At 44.3% G+C, this 21,016-nt stretch overlaps 1 protein-coding gene across 1 annotated transcript in view; it reads right to left on the reverse strand.

The window, feature by feature from the left end:
* LOC141101197 (uncharacterized) overlaps window positions 1-21,016 on the reverse strand; it is a 259,136-nt gene that overhangs the window by 73,641 nt on the left and 164,479 nt on the right. The window contains exon 14 of the mRNA XM_073590063.1: window positions 5,059-5,177. Within this exon, the coding sequence (XP_073446164.1) occupies window positions 5,059-5,177 (119 nt within the window). The remainder of the gene's footprint in view (window positions 1-5,058; window positions 5,178-21,016) is intronic.

The raw sequence follows: 21,016 nt of genomic DNA on the forward strand, positions 1-21,016 counted from the left end.
GGACTCAAAGAGTCAGGTGACTCTGACAGGAACTCGACTCGTTTTATCTCTGACCGAGAAAAACGTCAGGGTTCGCTGCGAACATGGGGTCATTGTGAACTATACGGTGGACAGAGTCGTGATTGAGATGACAAAGGGGGTTAAGTGTCAAGGTGGTAGTATGCCATCAAACTTAGTGCATACCTTTGAAACGGGCCGGGACTTTGTCTTGATGATATACTGTATGGCAGGAGGATGGCGACGTTCCTACTGTTGGGTTAGCAGACATTGTGACAGAGACGCCTGCTAAGCTAGACAGATCAGTTGTAGAAGTGACCGGAAAAAGGGGTACATCTGCCCAACTTATGGACCTGACGTCTCTTGACATGACGGATGGTGGGCTGGGAGATGAGACGACTGGAGTGAACACACGGTCAGAGGGTAACTGGAGGGTTCTCTTGGATGATTGGCGTGACTCAGACTCTAGGGGTGACTGTGGCTCTGAGAGAGAGGGAGCACAGACTGGATGAGCTAGAGAAAGAAGTCTTCGAGGTCAAAGGTCACGTGGCATTGTGGCAAGGTCTGAATAAGTCCCTCAGAGAAGAGGTAGGAGTACTCACAGAAACTGTAAGAGGTCTTCTGCGGGAGAAGAAGTGGGACGAAGATTTACAGCGGCCAGGCCTGAGTGATGAACAGAGTGGAGACAAGAAGAAACTGGAGAGTATGGAAGCAGAGATGATCCATATGCAAGAGAAGCTTGCTGCTGCAGAGCATGCTAAAAGGCAAGCACAGCAGGAAAGAGATGAACTGGCTGATGTGATTGCCAACAACAGTGGTAAAGATGCTCTGGCTTTGGAAGAAAAGAGGCGGTTAGAGTCTCGCATTGTTCAGCTTGAAGAAGTGGAGGAAGAACACGGCAAAGTTGAATTAGCCAATGACAGGCTGAGAAAGGCCACACTTCAGGTTGACCAGATAAATGCTGATCTGAAGACAGAACATAGTAATGCTCAGAAGCATGAGAGTGCCCGACAGCAATTAGTTCGCCAGAATAAAGAGTTAGAAGCAAAGGTTGCACAACTGGAGGAACAGCTTGAAGCGGAAATTAAAGTGCAACAATCTGCAAGCAAACAAGTACGTCGTACGGAGAAAAAACTGAAGGTTGTACTAAGGCAAATGGATGATGAAAGGCGTAGTTCTGAGCAGTACAAAGACCTGGCAAAGGGAAATAATGTGCATCTGATACAGCTGAAATGCCAGGTGGAAGAAGCAGAGAAAGAGGCTCAACGTGCCAATACGTTGCACCGTACATTACAGTGTGAACTGGAGGTTGTTACAGAGACAGCAGGTGCAATGAACTGTGAGGTTAATGCACTGAAAAGCAAACTTAGATGCGGTGGGGTACCATATGTTACAAAACGCTTAGATAGAGATGGAGACGGTTCTCTCTACCTGTGGGGCAAGGTGTACTGAGTGCCCGGTCTCGAGATTCTGGGGTTATGTTGTGTGTTCAACCCCACAAGTTTGAACAAAGGGGGAGGTATGTGGTGTAGTGACCACTGTGTCTGCTAGGGGGTGCTGTGTGGATGTCCCAGGAGAGAGGATGAGTGGCAGAATACTGAATGACCGTTAGGTATCTCAAGGTGGGTGGCCTTGGGATGGAGATTTGTGTGTATGCTGATCAGCAGTGATACTGCTGAGGTGCTGTTTCAATGTGTTTGGGAAGACTCTAGGTAGCTGGTGAGACGGGTGGTACCAGTTACCTACAAACCCACCCAGGGGGTGTGTTTAAGAACGCTATTGTAAAGTGTATATGAGTGGTTGAAGGACCTGTGATGAGGTCATAGCCATGTGACGCGGTGGGCGTGGCTACGGACCATATAAGGGGGCCAGGGTAGGTCACATGGAGTGAATGCTGGGACCTGGTTGGTCCGTTTTGGAAGGTCCCGTCTGAGAGAGATGGGGCTGTCTTCCTGACAGCAAGTGAACGCTGTGTTTAATGGCTGCACGTGCCTGATAGTTCCCTGGAGGGAATGGACGTCTGCAGTGAGCTGAAGCAGCCATGAGGGAACCCTGACGGGTGAGATAACTGTGAGGCTGAAGAGCCTGCGTATGGAACATTGCATAACCTGTGTGACCACAGGGATAACAGAGTGAAGCTCTGTCATGGACGCTATGCTGTTTTCTATTGCTTTGATGGTTTATGATGCATGAATAAACCGCATGGAATGAGATTGTTTTATGGAAAACCCGTGCCGGATCTGATTATTTGGCTGCCAAGCGAGTGTCCCCTATCAGAATGACAGCGCTACCTTACAATCCATAGACATTAATATGGAGTCAGTCTGTTTCCAGGTATAAGGGTGTGTGCACACGCTGCGGATTCTGCTGCGGAATTTTCTGCGCAGATTTGTGTAAATCCGCAGGTAAAACCGCAGGTCGAAAGACCTGCAGTTTATCTGCAAATTTTCTGCGGTTTAGCCTGCGGGTTTCCCCTGCGGTTTGACACCTGCCATGGAGCAGGTGTCAAACTGCAGCGGAATCCGCACAAAGATTTCACATGTTGCGGTTTTGAAACCGCAGCAAATCCGCGCGGAAAATTCAGCACCGTGTGCACTGCGGATTTCATTTTCCATTGATTATATTGGTACTGTACACCGCAGCAAATCCGAGCGGAAAATTCCGCACCGTGTGCACTGCGGATTTCATTTTCCATTGATTATAATGGTACTGTACACCGCAGCAGAAACTGCTGCGGATCCGCAGGACCAAATCCGCTGCGGATCCGCAGCAGAATCCGCAGCAGAATCCGCAGCGTGTGCACACACCCTAACATTCCTGCTCTTCTGAGAAGGTTTTGGAGTTAATATGTGGTAAATTTTGCCCCTTCAACCAGATAAGTATTTGTGAGGTCCATTCTAGTTCATCCCAAAGGTGTTGGATGGGTTTCAGGTCGGGGCTCTGAGAGGCCGGTCATGTTCTTCGACCCCAAACTTCACCAACGATGTCTGTATGAACCTTGTACAATGGGCACAGTGATGGGGAACAAAAAAAGGTATTCCACAAACTGTTCCCACAAAGCTGGAAGCTACAATTGTCCACAATGGTCTTGTGCTGAAGCATTAAGGTTTCCCTTCACTGGGAATAAAGGGCAGAGGAAGACCCCCTGATAACAAGCCCATAGTAATATCCTCCTCCATTAACAGTACAGCGGGCACAATGCAGTCACAGGTAATGTTCTCCCGGCATTCACCAAAGCCGACTCCTTCATCAGACGCAGATAGAGACCTGTGATCCATCACTGTACAGAACAAGCCTCCTCCAGGGTGCAGTGGTGGTGGCTTTCCCCCTCTCCATCCGACACTCTGCATTGTGCTTGGTAATGTACGGCTGCATGCAGCTGTTCGACCGGGAAGTTCCCAGCGGGAGGCCGTGTTTGTCCAGATGTTTATACCAGAGGAGGTCTGGACTCTGCAGCTATGGGGTCAGCAGAGCGTTGGTAATTTTTTGCCCTCTGTTTCTCAGCACTTGGTGACTCCGCTCTGTAACGTCACGGGGTCTCCACTTCGTGGCTGACTTTCTGCGGTTACTTCCACTTCTCAATAATATCACTCACAGGTGATGGGGGAAGATTCAGTAGAAAAAACTATCATGAACGGACATGACATGTAACAGTGGCTCCTATTAGGGTAGGTTCACGCGGTCAGTAAACGCTTCGGGTTGGACCCTGCATACTTCCGCAGCGGCCCACCCGCAGCGTTAAGATGTTACAGCATAGTGGATGGGACTTCAAGAAGTCCCATGCCCACTATGCGTGCACCGACGTCAGAGGCTCACCTACGGAGACGGACATGTGGTGCATCTTTCCAGACCGTAGCATGTCTATTTATCTTGCAGAGACGATAAGTTTCACCCGTTCAATGTATTGGACTCGGTGAATCCATACGGTTCAGTGAACACATGCGGATTCACCTGCGTTCAATAGCCGGCAACAATTTGGATGCAGCGGACAAAGCGGTACAGATTCCTGACCGTGTGCACCTACCCTTAAGCCCCCGTTACACACTGCGATATCGCTAGCAATATCGCTGTAAAGTCACCGATTTTGTGACGTTACAGCGATATTGCTAGCGATATCGCTGAATGTGATACTTACCTCCGACCAGCTCCCCCACTGGTTATCGCTGATCGCGCGAGAAGCTGCTGGACCATTCCTCGTTGTCCACTTCCTGCGGCGCTTCCTGCTGTGACGACGAGCGACGCGTGAAGCCGGGTGGGAGGACGCAGGATCGCCACGTCTGACAGGTAAGTAGCGATCCCCGGCCCCAGCGATGTCGCTGGTGAGATCTGCCTGAGTGGCAGCTCACTAGCGACCACCCAGCGATTCACCAGCGATCCTGACCGCGTCATATCGCTGGTCGGGATCGCTGGTGAGTTGCTAGGTGTAACGGTACCCTTACAGGACTGAGCTGGTATCAGTAAGCTCTGCACCACCAGCCGGTCTGTCATGTTAGTAAAGACAAACAGCATGGCGGAAAGCTGGTGGTTACACAATACTTCTGACAATGGACAAGCTGCTCTATTAAAAGCAAGCATCGTCAATAAAAACATAAAAATGTCCATGTCTGTAAATGCAGTGACACAAAAACAAATGATTTTCAGAAATAAAGTCTAAAAAATGTAACAGAGCAAAGCAAACAACTGAAAACAATGCGTGGAAATTATCTTACTTTGTCGGTACAGCACCACAAATACCATATTACATAGAGGTAGTTTTATATCTTTGCAGTGTAATCCCACTATTACACAAAGGGCTGAATTATTATTTACACATTATGCACATTGTACCTGATCTGCGTCTGGATCTATTCCATGTAATTATTTTATTCGGATGGGATGTAATAGGGGTTGTGAACCCTGCAGGGTACAGGCTGTAGTGGTGGCGGCAAAGAAGAGACGGCTTAGTGCACAGTGGAAAATCATTATATGCTTCCGGCAGTTGATAGCCTTGATTTGTCTGGTAATGTATAAATATATCACATCTTGTATATACGAAAGATAATAAAGATGTGAACACTTTACCTCCAAAAATGATCCAGAATGAACAGGCATAGGGAATGTAAAATTCTCCATACAGAAACAGGAATTTTAAGATGTCAGCTACAATCTTTCCGAGCATCACAATGAATGGGCCAAGAAGACTGATAAAAAAACAATAATTAAAAAAAAGTTACAAAAAGCGCTGAGTATGAGAGTGTGGAGTGTGTGCATATAAGCCATTAGTAATATGTCACATAAGTCAGGGAGCTTATTACCGTATTTACCAGTCGGTTAGAAACCGGGCATCAGATCCCCCATAATCTGATACTGATAGCCTCTCCTATGAACATTCTATCAGTAGCTTAAAGGAAATCTGTGTGCAGATTTTTGCTATGTAATCATGTTTAGGGGCAGAGACCCTGATTCCAGCGATATGTCTCATACTGGGCTACTTGGTGCAGTGTTGATAGAATCCCTGCTTTCTCTGCTGTAGATGTAGCAGTGGTCAGAATGCTGAGCTGTGTATAATCTCACCAACACCACTGATTGGTAGCTTAGTATGTACACTGTAAGCAAGCTGCCAACCAGTGATGGGGGGCGGAGTTACACAGATTAGCTGGACTGTTGTACATATGAATATAGAAACTTGGCACACACTATATATATTTTTCAGTGAAAAGGTAGATTTTAATATACAGTACATACAGTATAGACGTTTCGGTCACATTGACTTTCATCACAGTACTGCAAAAAATAATTGAAATAATCAAAACAACAGAAGTATATACAATAATCAGAGTATCTGGGACGCAGAAGAAATTGAAGATGATGTCCAAAACATATCAGACATTAATAGCACATTCATGAGTTTATAAAAAAAAAGGAGAGCATAAATGCCCAAAGGACCAAGATAACTATAACATCAGCATGAATCATTCATTAATTACAGGATAAAGATACCTATGTATTGTACTGCTGTCATTTGCATTATGTTCAAAAGAAGGAGAGCCAAAAAAGGTAAGTGGTCCTGTGTGGTGAAAAGATAAGTATCTCCTATTATATGCTGTTGACTATAGTACATTGTGAGAGGTGACAGGAGGAGTTAATGAGTACATACCCCCCCCCCCCCTGGGAGTAGGGACAAAAGGCACAATCATGCAGAGTCTGTAGAATAAGAATGGGGAATACTCCTTGTTAGCAGACAAAACAATAGAGAAATGTGTCCTACACTGCTGTAGGACACTTTGCTCTATTGTTTTGTCTGCTAACAAGGAGTAGTCTCCATTCTTAGGCCGGGGTCACATTGGCGAGGAATACGGACGAGTGAGAGGCGTTAAAAGCACGCATTACACACAGACAAATGATTCTCTATGGGTTTGCTCCCAACAGCCGTATATTTCTCGGGTATATTCTAAGGTCCATGCCAATCGCAGCATGCTGCGATTGTCAGCGTACTACGCCTGTAATACGCCAATGCAAGTCTATGGGTTCGCAAAAAATACGGATTACACACGGACCACACATGTGACTTGCGAGAAATACGCACCCGGTGTCTTTTAGAAGAGCCGGCAATTCAGTGCGCTATACAGTAAACTCACACTGACAGGTGTAATAAAGAAAGAAAGAATAGATATATACACATACCGTGTTTCCCCGAAAGTAAGACCCTGTCTTACATTAATTTTACCCCAAAAAGTCCCACCCTGTCTTACTTTCGGGGGAGGTCTTACATTAGCCGAAAAAAAATGACAATTTCTTTTTAGCCAATAAATTAAAATTTATTAACATGCTGTTATACCCCATAACAGTGCCGTATCCCACTGCACACAGCCCCACACCCCATAACAGTGCCGTATCCCACTGCACACAGCCCCACACCCCATAACAGTGCCGTATCCCACTGCACACAGCCCCACACCCCATAACAGTGCCGTATCCCACTGCACACAGCCCCATACCCTATACAGTACATGTTTCCCTACTTGGTTTTTAAATGCTGGATGTTTTCCTCTGCGGTGCGGCTGTGGGTGCGGAAGGCCTGTGCTGCAGGGAACGCTGTGCCAATCAGCAGGGAAACAGCGGTGACGTGGGGCTGGGGCGGCCAATTACAGCCCGAGCTGCTGGACCAATCAGTGCTCGAGCCGGGGGCCGGCGGTGACGTGGGGAACAGGGGCGGCCAATGAGCTGTTGAGCTGGGCGGATTGCGGGGTTAACACGGCGAGTTAACCCCATGAGCGCTGGACCCGCCCAGCTGCACCTGAGGACACCTCTGGAGCCTGGGGACCCAATGGGGGACAGCGGCGGCCCAAAGGTAAGGGCCTTACATTTCACAGCGGCCCCCAACCCTGCCTTACATTCGGGGGAGGCCTTACATTGAAGGACCCCCGTAACCCCCACCCTGTCTTACTTTCGGGGGGGTCCTACTTTCGGGGAAACACGGTAGAATACATATATATATATATATATATATATACATACATGTCATTGTGACAAACATATATATATATTTATATTTCACAGAGTTCTTCATAGCAGAATAGCCGCTAATTAAATTGCCGGCTTCTATCAAATCATTCCCCAACCAGACATGAAATGACACGTGGTTTACATTCAGTAAAGCATTTCATTTCATGTTTTTTTAACCTCTTCACGACCGCCCACAGTAGATAAACGTTGGCGCTTGCTGGGCTTTGTGCAGCGCCGACGTTTATCTACTGTCGGCGGTTTTGTGCCCCCTGGGACCCCCACATACCTTCCAACGCGGGGATCCCGGTGCGCAATGCATGCTGGGACCCCCGACGTCATCGAGACCTGATTGGTTCAGGTCCCGATGACGTCAGCGTCACAGCAGCCAATGGGAGCGATCGCTGGGAAAGCTGCTTGTTTCCCGGCGATCTCCCTCATTGTAACGCGGCTTCTCCCTCTGATCTAACACTGACAGCTGATCAGAGGTGAAGCAGCGTTATTGTGTGACTAGATCGCTGCCTGGCACAGCTGATCGCTGCCTGGCACAGCTGTGCCAGGCAGCGATCTTGTCACACAGTAACGCTGCTTCACCTCTGATCATCTGTCATTGTGAGATCAGAGGAGAAGTCGCGTTATTATGTGCCAGGCAGCGATCTTGTCACATAGTAACGCTGCTTCTCCTCTGATCTCACACTGACAGATGATCAGAGGTGAAGTGGCGTTACTATGAGTCAGATCGCAGGGCAGCGATCTTGTGACAAAAATAAAAAAAAAAGTAAAAAAAAAAAGTAAACAAAAAAAATGCAGGGGCTAGGGCTAGGGTTAGGGCTAGGGTTAGGGTTAGGGCTAGGGCTAGGGTTAGGGCTAGGGTTAGGGCTAGGGCTAGGGTTAGGGCTAGGGCTGGGATTAAGGTTATGGGTGTGTTGGTGTTAGGTTTGTGGTTAGGGTTATGGTTAGGGCTGAGATTAGGGTTAGGGGTGTGTTGGGGTTAGGGTTGGAATTAGAATTGGGGGTTTCCACTGTTTAGGTACATCAGGGGCTCTGTAAATGCAATATGACGCCCGCAGACCATTCCATCAAAGTCTGCATTTCAGAACGTCACTACTTCCCTTCCGAGCCCCACCGTGTGCCCAAACAGTAGTTTTCTCCCACATATGGGGTACCAGCGTACTCAGGACTCAGGACAAATTGGACAACAACTCTTAGGGTCCAATTTCTCCCGTTACCCTTGTGAAAATAAAAATTGGGGGCTAAAAGATCATTTTTGTGGAAAAAAAATGATTTTTTTATTTTCACGCCTCTACATTATAAACTTTACTGAAACACTTAGGGGTTCAAAGTGCTCACCACACATCTATATAAGTTCCTTGGGGGGTCTAGTTTCCAAAATGGGGTCACTTGTGGGGGGTTTCCACTATTTAGGTACATCAGGGGCTCTGCAAACGCGACATGACACCCACAGACCATTCCATCAAAGTCTGCATTTCAGAACATCACTACTTCCCTTCCGAGCCCCACCGTGTGCCCAAACAGTAGTTTTCTCCAACATATGGCGTACCAGCGTACTCAGGACAAATTGGACAACAACTCTTAGGGTCCAATTTCTCCTGTTACCCTTGTGAAAATAAAAATTGGGGGCTAAAAGATCATTTTTGTGGAAAAAAAAATGATTTTTTTATTTTCACGCCTCTACATTATAAACTTTACTGAAACACTTGGGGGTTCAAAGTGCTCACCACACATCTAGATAAGTTCCTTGGGGGGTCTAGTTTCCAAAATGGGGTCACTTGTGTGGGGTTTCCACTGTTTAGGTACATCAGGGGCTCTGCAAACGCGACATGACACCCACAGACCATTCCATCAAAGTCTGCATTTCAGAACGTCACTACTTCCCTTCCGAGCCCCACCGTGTGCCCAAACAGTAGTTTTCTCCAACATATGGCATACCAGCATACTCAGGACAAATTGGACAACAACTCTTAGGGTCCAATTTCTCCTGTTACCCTTGTGAAAATAAAAATTGGGGGCTAAAAGATCATTTTTGTGGAAAAAAAATGATTTTTTTATTTTCACGCCTCTACATTATAAACTTTACTGAAACACTTGGGGGTTCAAAGTGCTCACCACACATCTATATAAGTTCCTTGGGGGGTCTAGTTTCCAAAATGGGGTCACTTGTGGGGGGTTGCCACTGTTTAGGTACATCAGGGGCTCTGCAAACGCGACATGACACCCGCAGACCATTCCATCAAAGTCTGCATTTCAGAACGTCACTACTTCCCTTCCGAGCCCCACCGTGTGCCCAAACAGTAGTTTTCTCCAACATATGGCATACCAGCGTACTCAGGACAAATTGGACAACAACTCTTAGGGTCCAATTTCTCTTGTTACCCTTGTGAAAATAAAAATTGAGGGCTAAAAGTTCATTTTTGTGGAAAAAAAATGATTTTTTTTTATTTTCACGGCTCTACATTATAAACTTTAGTGAAACACTTGGGGGTTCAAAGTGCTCACCACACATCTAGATAAGTCCCTGGGGGGGGTCTAATTTCCAAAATGGGGTCACTTGTGGGGGGTTTCCACTGTTTAGGTACATCAGGGGCTCTCCAAATGCGACATGGCATCCGATCTCAATTCCAGCCAATTCTGCATTGAAAAAGTCAAACGGCACTCCTTCTGTTCTGAGCTCTGCCGTGTGCGCAAACAGTGGTTTAGCCCCACATACGGGGTATTGGCGTATTCGGGAGAAATTGCACAAAAAATTTAGTGGTTCATTTTCTCTTTTTACACTTGTGAAAATAAAAAAAAATGGTTTTGAAGTAAAATGTTTGTGAAAAAAAGTTAAATGTTTATTTTCTCCTTCCATATTCCATTCATTCATGTGAAGCACCTGAAGGGTTAATAAACTTCTTGAATGTGGTTTTGAGTACATTGAGAGGTGCAGTTTTTAGAATGGTGTCAATTTGGGGTATTTTCTGTCATATTGACCCCCCAAACTCACTTCAAATGTGAGGTGGTCCCTAAAAAAAATGGTGTTGCAAATTTTGTTGTAAAAATGAGAAATCGCTGGTCAACTTTTAACCCTTATAACTTCCTAAAAAAAAAAATTATGTTTCCAAAATTGTGCAGATGTAAAGTAGACATGTGGGAAATGTTATTTATTAACTATTTTGTGCGATATCACTCTCTGATTTAAGGGCATAAAAATTAAAAGTTTGAAAATTGCAAAATTTTCTAAATTTTTGCCAAATTTTGATTTTTTTAACAAATAAGTGCAGATCATATCTAAAATTTTTTACCACCATCATGAAGTACAATATGTCATGAGAAAACAATGTCAGAATCAGTAGGATCCGTTGAAGCGTTCTAGAGTTATGACCTCATAAAGTGACACTGGTCAGAATTGAAAAAATTGGCCCGGTCACGAAATCAAAAACAGGCTCGGGTGCGAAGGGGTTAATATGTCCCTGACTAATAATTAGATGAGGGTTTGTGTGCAAAATTTGGGAGTTGTAGCTGTTATTTTAAGGGGTTAATTCGTTGTTAAAAAATGCGTGGGCTTCCCATTGCCCTATAGTGGTGGCGAGTGGGTTAATCTAACAAAGGGTTAATGTCACCATTCGATTGTAAGGTGACATTAACCCTTTGTTAGGGTACCGTTACACCTAGCGATGCACCAGCGATCCCGACTAGCGTGATATGACGCGTTCAGGATCGCTGGTGCATCGCTAGGTGGTCGCTAGTGAGCTGCCACACAGGCAGATCTCACCAGCGACATAGCGATGGTCGGGGATCGCTACTTACCTGTCAGACACGGCGATCCTGCGTCCTCCCGCCCGGCTCCACGCGCCACTCGTCGGCGCCACAGGAAGCCCAGCAGGAAGCGCCCGACGAGGAATGGTCCCGGAGCTTCTCGCACGATCAGCAATAACCAGCGGGGGAGCCGATCGGAGGTAAGTATCACATGCAGCGATATCGCTAGCAATATCGCTGCAACGTCACAAAATCGGTGACTTTACAGCGATATTGCTAGCGATATCGCAGTGTGTAACGGGGGGGCTTTAGATTAACCCATTCGCCACCGCTACAGGGCAATGAGAATCCCACGCATTTTTTAACAACGAATTAACCCCTTAAAATAACAACTACAACTCCCAAATTTTGCACACAAACCCTCATCTAATTATTAGTCAGGGACATATTAAAAAAACATGAAATGAAATGCTTTACTGAATGTAAACCACGTGTCATTTCATGTCTGGTTGAGGAATGATTTGATAGAAGCCGGCAATTTAATTAGCGGCTATTCTGCTATGAAGAACTCTGTGAAATATAAATATATATATATGTTTGTCACAATGACATGTATGTATATATGTATATTTATATATATATACAGTATATATATGCATTCTATGTGTCTATATCTATTATTTCATTTCTGTTAGAAACCCTGTCATAGGGCTCCATTATATGTCCATTTTGCAAGGCGGCAAGAAAATCTCGCCATACGGATTGCATACGGATTCCATACGGATTACATACGGATGCTTACATGCACAAAATACGCGACCACACCTTGCTTACGGATGACATACAGATCACTATTTAGGGGTCATTCATCCGTATCACGCCTGTAAACTACGGACCGTATTTTGCGTCGGTTACTGCGACCCCCGGCCTTATTCCACAGACTCTGCATAATTGTGCCTTTTGTCCCTGGGAGGAATAGGGCTAAGTGACAGCACATGTGAAAAAGACTTGGGTATACTAATAGATCACAGACTGAATATGAGTCAACAGTGTGATGCAGCAGCAAAAAAGGCAAATGCAATTCTAGGATGTATTAACAGAAGCATACAGTCTAGATCACGTGAAGTCATTATTTCCCTCTACTCGTCTTTGGTCAGACCTTATCTGGAATATTGTGTCCAGTTTTGGGCACCACATTTTAAAAAAGACATCAACAAACTGGAGCAAGTTCAGAAAAGAGCGACCAGAATGGTGACCGGTCTGCAAACCCTGTCTTATGAGGAAAGGTTGCAGGATTTGGGAATGTTTAGTTTGCAAAAGAGAAGACTGAGAGGAGACTTAATAGCTGTCTACAAATATCTCAAGGGCTGTCACATTGTAGAAGGATCAACTTTATTCTCATCTGCACAAGGAAAGACTAGAAGCAATGGGATGAAACTGAATGGGAGGAGACACAGATTAGATATTAGAAAAAACTTTTTGACAGTTAGAGTGATCAATGAGTGGAACAGGCTGCCACGAGAAGTGGTGAGTTCTCCTTCAATGGAAGTCTTCAAACAGAGGCTGGACAAACATCTGACTGGGATGATTTAGCGAATCCTGCTTTGAGCAGGGGGTTGGACCAGATGGCCCAGGAGGTCCCTTCCAACTCTACGATTCTATGATTCTATGATTCTACTCCTGGGGGGTATGTACTCATTAACTCCTCCTGTCACCTCTCACAATGTACTATAGTCAACAGCATATAACAGGAGATACTTATCTTTTCACCACACAGGACCACTTACCTTTTTTGCCTCTCCTTCTTTTGAACATAATGCAAATGACAGCAGTACAATACATAGGTATGTTTATCCTGTAATTAATGAATGATTCATGCTGATGTTATAGTTATCTTGGTCCTTTGGGCATTTATGCTCTCCTTTTTTTTATAAACTCATCTTCAATTTCTTCTGCGTCCCAGATACTTTGATTATTGTATATACTTCTGTTGTTTTGACTATTTCAATTATTTTTTGCAGTACTGTGATGAAGGTCAATGTGACCGAAACGTCTATACTGTATGTACTGTACATTAAAATCTACCTTTTCACTGGAAAATATATATAGTGTGTGCCAAGTTTCTATATTCATATGATTACGGACTAGGATCCTACTTGCTGCACCACCACTTATATAGCTGTGCTAAATGGTTTTTGTATTGTTGTACATATGACACCTAATCTTGTAGTGATAATCTCCTGCTGAAAAAAAAACACTGATTGTACTGAATCTACAGCAAGATGCTGAGCAAGAGACACATCAGTGAAATCAGGGTTTCTGCCAATACATTATGCTGCTCTCAGATTAAATAGCTAAAACCTGCTGATAGATTCCTTTTAAGGGCCCCCATACACATTAGACGAAAATGACCCATCAAGCGATTGTTCGTCAAGCAAACTAGAAATTTTGTTGATGGCCCCAGTATACACCACATGCTACATGTGCCAATATAAGATTTTTTTCAGCTGATAATGCGGCCAGTGCTGATGATCACCAAAAAATCCAACAATCAGTCTTTTGGGTGATTTTGAATGGTCGGTGTCAAAAACAACAATTACTCGTTTCACCAAACCAGCCTACAATCACTTGCTATTTTTGTTTGAGGTTTATCTAATTAATGTAGATTATACATCATGTACATCATATGCGGCACAGCTGCCTACAAGAGAAAATGGCAGCTTCCTGCCCGGCGCTCTCTCTCTCTAACACAGACGTGCGTGGCTTGATGACGTCAGAATGCAATGCGCGCCTTTGTCAATGCACTGGGGAGAAGACAATGAGAGGGAGTAGGGGTGTGTGGGAGAGGGCAATGATGGGAGTGTGGGAGAAGGCGATGATGGGATGTGTGGGAGAGGGCAATGATGGGATGTGTGGGAGAGGGCAATGATGGAAGTGTGGGAGAGGGCAATGATGGAAGTGTGAGAGAGGGCAATGATGGGAGTGTGGGAGAGGGCAATGATGGGATGTGTGGGAGAGGGCAATGATGGGATGTGTGGGAGAGGGCAATGATGGGATGTGTGGCAGAGGGCAATGATGGAAGTGTGGGAGAGGGCAATGATGGGAGTGTGGGAGAGGGCAATGATGGGATGTGTGGGAGAGGGCAATGATGGGATGTGTGGGAGAGGGCAATGATGGGATGTGTGGGAGAGGGCAATGATGGAAGTGTGGGAGAGGGCAATGATGGAAGTGTGGGAGAGGGCAATGATGGAAGTGTGAAGAGGGCAATGATGGGATGTGTGGGAGAGGGCAATGATGGGAAGTGTGGGAGCGGGCAATGATAATGGAGGTGTCTGACCGTACAGAAATATGGTCTGATCATAACTCATCTCCTGGGCAGGGGAGGAAGCAAAAGAGTATACATACATTACAGCAGGGGATCACAGCTGATTCCTTCATTGAGGTAAAACATTGACTAAAAACAGGCAGTGAAATATGTTATTTGCAAAAAGAATCAGCTGCAATCCCCTGCTATAATGTCAGTATACTCTTTTGCGTTCTCCCCAGACCATGTTCCTGCATGATTAGACACAGCCATTACACAGTACACAGCCGGGGCACATGTATAAGATTATCTCCGCACTGGAACATTTGATTTAAATACAGTATATCCAATTGTGGAACTTATTATTCCAAGATCTATTGATTAAAATGTACTTTTGTTCATGGGACAACCCCTTTAATGTTGCATGAATCATCACGATTGCAGCCAGGAATGTTTTTCTCTCAAACACTCCAGCATTAGAGTAAACAGAGTTTTAAGGAGTTATCCTGGAATATACTAAGTTTTACCATGGACCTACAGTTGTGGCCAAAAGTATTGACACCCCTGCAATTTTGTCAGATAATACTCAGTTTCTTCCTGAAAATGATTGCAAACACAAATTCTTTGGTATTATTATCTTCATTTAATTTGTCTTAAATGAAAAACACAAAAGAGAATGAAGCAAAAAAGCAAAACATTGATCATTTCACACAAAACTCCAAAAATGGGCCAGACAAAAGTATTGGCACCCTCAGTCTAATACTTGGTTGCACAACCTTTAGCCAAAATAACTGCGACCAACCGCTTCCGGTAACCATCAATGAGTTTCCTACAATGCTCTGCTGGAATTTTAGACCATTCTTCTTTGGCAAACTGCTCCAGGTCCCTGATATTAGAAGGGTGCCTTCTCCAAATTGCCATTTTTAGATCTCTCCACAGGTGTTCTATGGGATTCAGGTCTGGAATCATTGCTGGCCACCTTAGAAGTCTCCAGTGCTTTCTCTCAAACCATTTTCTAGTGCTTTTTGAAGTGTGTTTTGGGTCATTGTCCTGCTGGAAGACCCATGACCTCTGAGGGAGACCCAGCTTTCTCACACTGGGCCCTACATTATGCTGCAAAATTTGTTGGTAGTCTTCAGACTTCATAATGCCATGCACACAGTCAAGCAGTCCAGTGCCAGAGGCAGAAAAGAAACCCCAAAACATCAGGGAACCTCCGCCATGTTTGACTTTAGGGACCGTGTTTTTTTCTTTGAATGCCTCTTTTTTTCTCCTGTAAACTCTATGTTGATTCCTTCGCCCAAAAAGCTCTACTTTTGTCTCATCTGACCAGAGAACATTCTTCCAAAACATTTTAGGCTTTTTCAGGTAAGTTTTGGCAAACTCCAGCCTGGCTTTTTTATGTCTCGGGGTAAGAAGTGGGGTCTTCCTGGGTCTCCTACCATACAGTCCCTTTTCATTCAGACGCCGACGGATAGTACGGGTTGACACTGTTGTACCCTCGGACTGCAGTGCAGCTTGAACTTGTTTGGATGTTAGTTGAGGTTCTTTATCCAACATCCGCACAATCTTGCGTAGAAATCTCTTGTCAATTTTTCTTTTCCGTCCACATCTAGGGAGGTTAGCCACAGTGCCATGGGCTTTAAACTTCTTGATGACACTGCGCACGGTAGACACAGGAACATTCAGGTCTTTGGAGATAGACTTGTAGCCTTGAGATTGCTCATGCTTCCTCACAATTTGGTTTCTCAAGTCCTCAGATAGTTCTTTGGTCTTCTTTCTTTTCTCCATGCTCAATGTGGTACACACAAGGACACAGGACAGAGGTTGAGTCAACTTTAATCCATGTCAACTGGCTGCAAGTGTGATTTAGTTATTGCCAACACCTGTTAGGTGCCACATGTAAGCTACAGGTGCTGTTAATTACACAAATTAGAGAAGCATCACATGATTTTTCAAACAGTGCCAATACTTTTGTCCACCCTCTTTTTTATGTTTGGTGTGGAATTATATCCAATTTGGCTTTAGGACAATTATTTTTGTGTTTTTTCATTTAAGACAAATTAAATGAAGATAATAATACCAAAGAATTTGTGTTTGCAATCATTTTCAGGAAGAAACTGAGTATTATCTGACAGAATTGCAAGGCTGTCAATACTTTTGGCCACAACTGTAAGAACTAACAAGCAGGTAGTTGCTAACTACCTACCTGTTGTGCCCGGTGCCAATCTCTGCCGGCACAGAGCAGTCACTGACCACTTCTGCCGGCGATTCAGTGGCTTCTTTTCGGCTTTGCTCAGATGACGGGGAGTGATTGCCGTTTTCATGCTGATAGACAGCTGGCTCCCAGCTGCATAACTGTGGGGAGCTGACTATCAATCAGCATGATGCCAGCAGTAACGCTCCATCGACAGGGCAGCCTGGAAGAAGTAGAGCTGCTCTGTTGATGTGGAGCAGCTGAATTGCTGGCAGATGCTGTCAGTGACAGCTTTGAGCTGGCGCCGAGTAGAACACACTAGGTAGCAACCACCTGCCTGTTAATATGATGTCCAATTTGCCTTTTTTCATTTTCTGGAACAATTTCGAGGGTGCCAACACTTTCGGCCATGACAAATATATATATATATATATATATATGTATATATATATATATATACTGTATATATATATATACACACTGTATATATACACAGTATATATACATATACATACACACGAAACCATTGGTTTACATGCACTATATGAAAAGACACATCGGCATGTTTTTCTCAATATCTCACATGAAATCAGAATAGATCTTTCCTATTATAGGTCAATTACAATTACCATAGTCTATTCTATTATTTCTAAACACTGTTTTTCGGTGATTACTTTGCATCTCCGTTTATACTGCACCCACACACACAAATGATACACCATTTGAAAGGTAAACTTGCCCCCTTCAGCAAGAAAATAGCCAAACAAACCACACATCCACGATTTGATCACAAAATACTGTACAGTTTAAACATTAATTTTCATAAACCTGCAGTAAGGAAAAATGACCTGCAGGTGGCACCACAGTACCCCAAAGCACACTACCACAAAGCTGCTTACAGACATCACAAACAAATCCAAACATTTGCCTTGGGGTCTTTCCAGCTTACTCAAGTACTTGCCCAGCCTATTGCAGGCACATTGGAGGATTGCAAACTTCACTGCAAGTGAGTCATATATGCAAACACATTTGTATAAATGTCCTGCTTTTTCGGTGATTACTTCGACCCACAAACAAATGGTGAGTCACATATGCAAACACATTTGTAAACATGCACTGCTTTTTCACAGATTACTTCGCCCCAAACACACACATGATACACCATTTGAAAGGTAATCTTGCTCCCTTCAGCAAGAAAAGAGCAAAACAAACCACACATTCACAATTTTATGACTAAATACAGTTTAAACATTTAGTTTCATAAACTGACAGAAAGACACAATGACCTGCAGGTGGCATCTCAACCGGAAGACATTATTTGGCCTTTACTTATCAAACCAATTTAGTGTATTACCAAGCTACATATATAAATACCTGTCTGTGTTCATAATCTCATGAAATACATTTACATTTGACCAGCTTGCTTTTTCTGAAATTGCCTGCGCCCCCGACTACCAATGTGCGAAAATTTCGCACGGGCAAGCTAGTTATGAATATTTGCCAAATGCCAGAATGATAGAGAATGTTTTAAGGCATTTTTATTACTTACTGCAAAGTCAAAAGTTTACATCCATTTCATTAGTATTTTTGTGTCATTGCCCTTAAACTGAATAACTTGGGTCAAACATTTGGGATCTCCTCCCACAAGCTTCTCACAATAGTTGGTCGGAATTTGGGCCCATCCCTCCTGACAAAACTGGTGTAAACTGATTCAGGTTTGTTAGTCGTCTTCCTCACATCAGCCTTTTCAGCTTTGCCCATAAATTTTCAATAGGATTGAGACCAGGGCTTTGTGATGGCCACTCCAAAACATTTACTTTGTTGTCCTTAAGCCAATTTGTTACCATTTTGGCAGTATGCACCGGGTCACTGTCCATTTGGAAGCCCAATTTCCGCCCAAGCTTTCACTTTCATGGCTGATGTCTTGAGATGTTGATTCCGTATTGCCACATAATCTTTTCTCATCTATTTTGTGAAGTGAACCAGTCCTTCCTGCAGCAAAACAACCCAACAGCATGATGCTCTCACCCCCGTGTTTCACAGTTGGGATGGTAATCTTAGGCTTCCAAGCTTTTCTCTTTTTCCTTCAAAAGTAACAATGGTCATTATGTCCAAAAAGTTCAATTTTAGTTTCATATATTATTTTAACAAGGGTAACAGGAGAAATTGGACCCTAAAAGTTGTTGTGCAATTTGTCCTGAGTATGCTGATACCCCATATGTGGAGGTAAACCACTGTTTGGGCACATGGCAGAGCTGGGAAGGAGCACGTTTTACTTTTTCAATACAAAATTGGCTGGAATTAAGACTGGACACCATGTCACCTTTGGAGAGCCCCTGATGTGCCTAAACAGTGGAAACCCCCAGAAGTGACCCCATTTTGGAAACTAGACACCCTACGGAACTTATCTAGTTGTGTGGTTAGCACTTTTAACCCCCAAGTACTTCACAGAAGTTTATAGCGTAGAGCAGTAAAAATAAAAAAAATCAACCCCAATTTTTTATTTTCCCAAGGGTAAAAGGAGAAATTGGATCCCAAGAGTTGTTGTATGGTGATACCCCATATGTGGGGGTAAGCCACTGTTTTGGTGCATGGCATAGCTCGGAAGGGAAGGAGCGCCAGATTTTACTGTTATGGTTTGCAGGTGCCATGACCCACTGGGAGAGTCCATGAGGTGCCAAAACAGCAGAACCTCCCCATAAGTGATCCCATTTTACGAACTACACCTCTCACTGAATTCATCTAGGGGTGCAGTGATCATATTTACACCATGGGTGTGTCACAGAATTTTATACCCTTGGGCAGTGAGGACAAAATAACTACATTTATACCAACAAAATTTTGTTTTAGCCAAAGATTTTACATTTCACACAAGAAGTGGGTAAAAATGGCAACAACATTTGTTCCACAATTTCTATTGAACGTGGCAATACCCCATATGTGGCTGTACAGTGCTACTTAGCCATGCGGAGAGACTCGTGAGGAACATAGCACTATTTGCCTATTCAATTAAATGGGTCTGTGCACATGTCAGTGTGTTTCCACGGACCATGTGTCCGTGGGCAAAACACGCTGACATGTCTGTTTTTTCATGTCAACACGGACCTTAAAACGTCCCGCACATGTGCATACACATAACACACATGGATGTCATCCATGTGCCACGCATCAGAAGAAGTGTTACAGTAAGCGCTGTTCCCCGGCGCCGGGTGCTGAACTCGGCTCTCATCATTCTCCCCTGTTCTGCCGGCGATCGGCGCGAGCAGGGGAGAATGATGAGAGTTACATTTAAGTAATAAAAGAGACAGAAGGCGGGGACTGATGGGGCTATTACTCCCATCAACCTACCCGTGCTGCTAATAATAGTGTCAGCAGGAGCGGGCGATGGGAGTATTCATCAGCCGCTCCTGCTCTGTAAATAAATACGGTAATTTAAAAAAAAAAAAAACAGGGTGGATTCCCCCCTATTTTTGATAACCAGCCAGATAAACCTCACAGCTGGGGGCTGCAACCCTCAGCTGTCAGCTTCAGCAGGGCTAGTTTTCAAGAATAGAGGGGGACACTATGCTGTTTTTTTTAATTATTTAAATAAATAATTTTAGACAACCAGCCTTGCTAAAGCTCAAAGATAAGGGCTGATATTCTCAGGCTGGTAATGGGCCATGGATATTGACCCCCAAGCCCAAAAATAGCAGCCTGCAGCTGCCCATAAAAGGCACATCTATTAGATGCGCCAATTCTGGCGCTTTGCACGGCTCTTCCCACTTGCCCTGTAGCGGTGGCAAGTTAGGTAATATTTGTGGGGTTGATGTCACCTGACAATACAAACGTGACATCAAGACCACGGCTTAGTAATGGAGAAGCGTCTATAAGATACCTATCTATTACTAATCCTATAGTTGTATTGTAAATAAGACACAGCCAGAATAAAGTCCTTCATTTGAAAAAAATGACACAGACTCCTTTATTATTCTCAATTAAACCATACTTACTGTATCGCCTAATCCCAGCAAAGCCCTCGATCTCCTGTAATAAAAATAAAATAATAAACCAACAATATACCATACCTGTCCGTCGTTCTGTCCCACACAGTAATCCATGTCTGTTGGATAATTAGTTTTCAACCTGGACAGCCCTAAGATGCGACCGTCCCAGCTGAAAACTCACTGGTGAATGAGCTGCTGGGAATGCAGTGTCAGTGACAGGGGTGAAGTCATAGAGGTTATCTCTGGTCACTGAGCTCCGTTCCCAGCCAGGCTGAGCTGCGATGAGATCAGGTG

This window comes from Dendrobates tinctorius, unplaced genomic scaffold (assembly GCF_039654945.1).
Source record: "Dendrobates tinctorius isolate UK_male_01 unplaced genomic scaffold, ASM3965494v1 ptg000116l, whole genome shotgun sequence".
NCBI classification, from domain to species: Eukaryota; Metazoa; Chordata; class Amphibia; order Anura; family Dendrobatidae; genus Dendrobates; species Dendrobates tinctorius.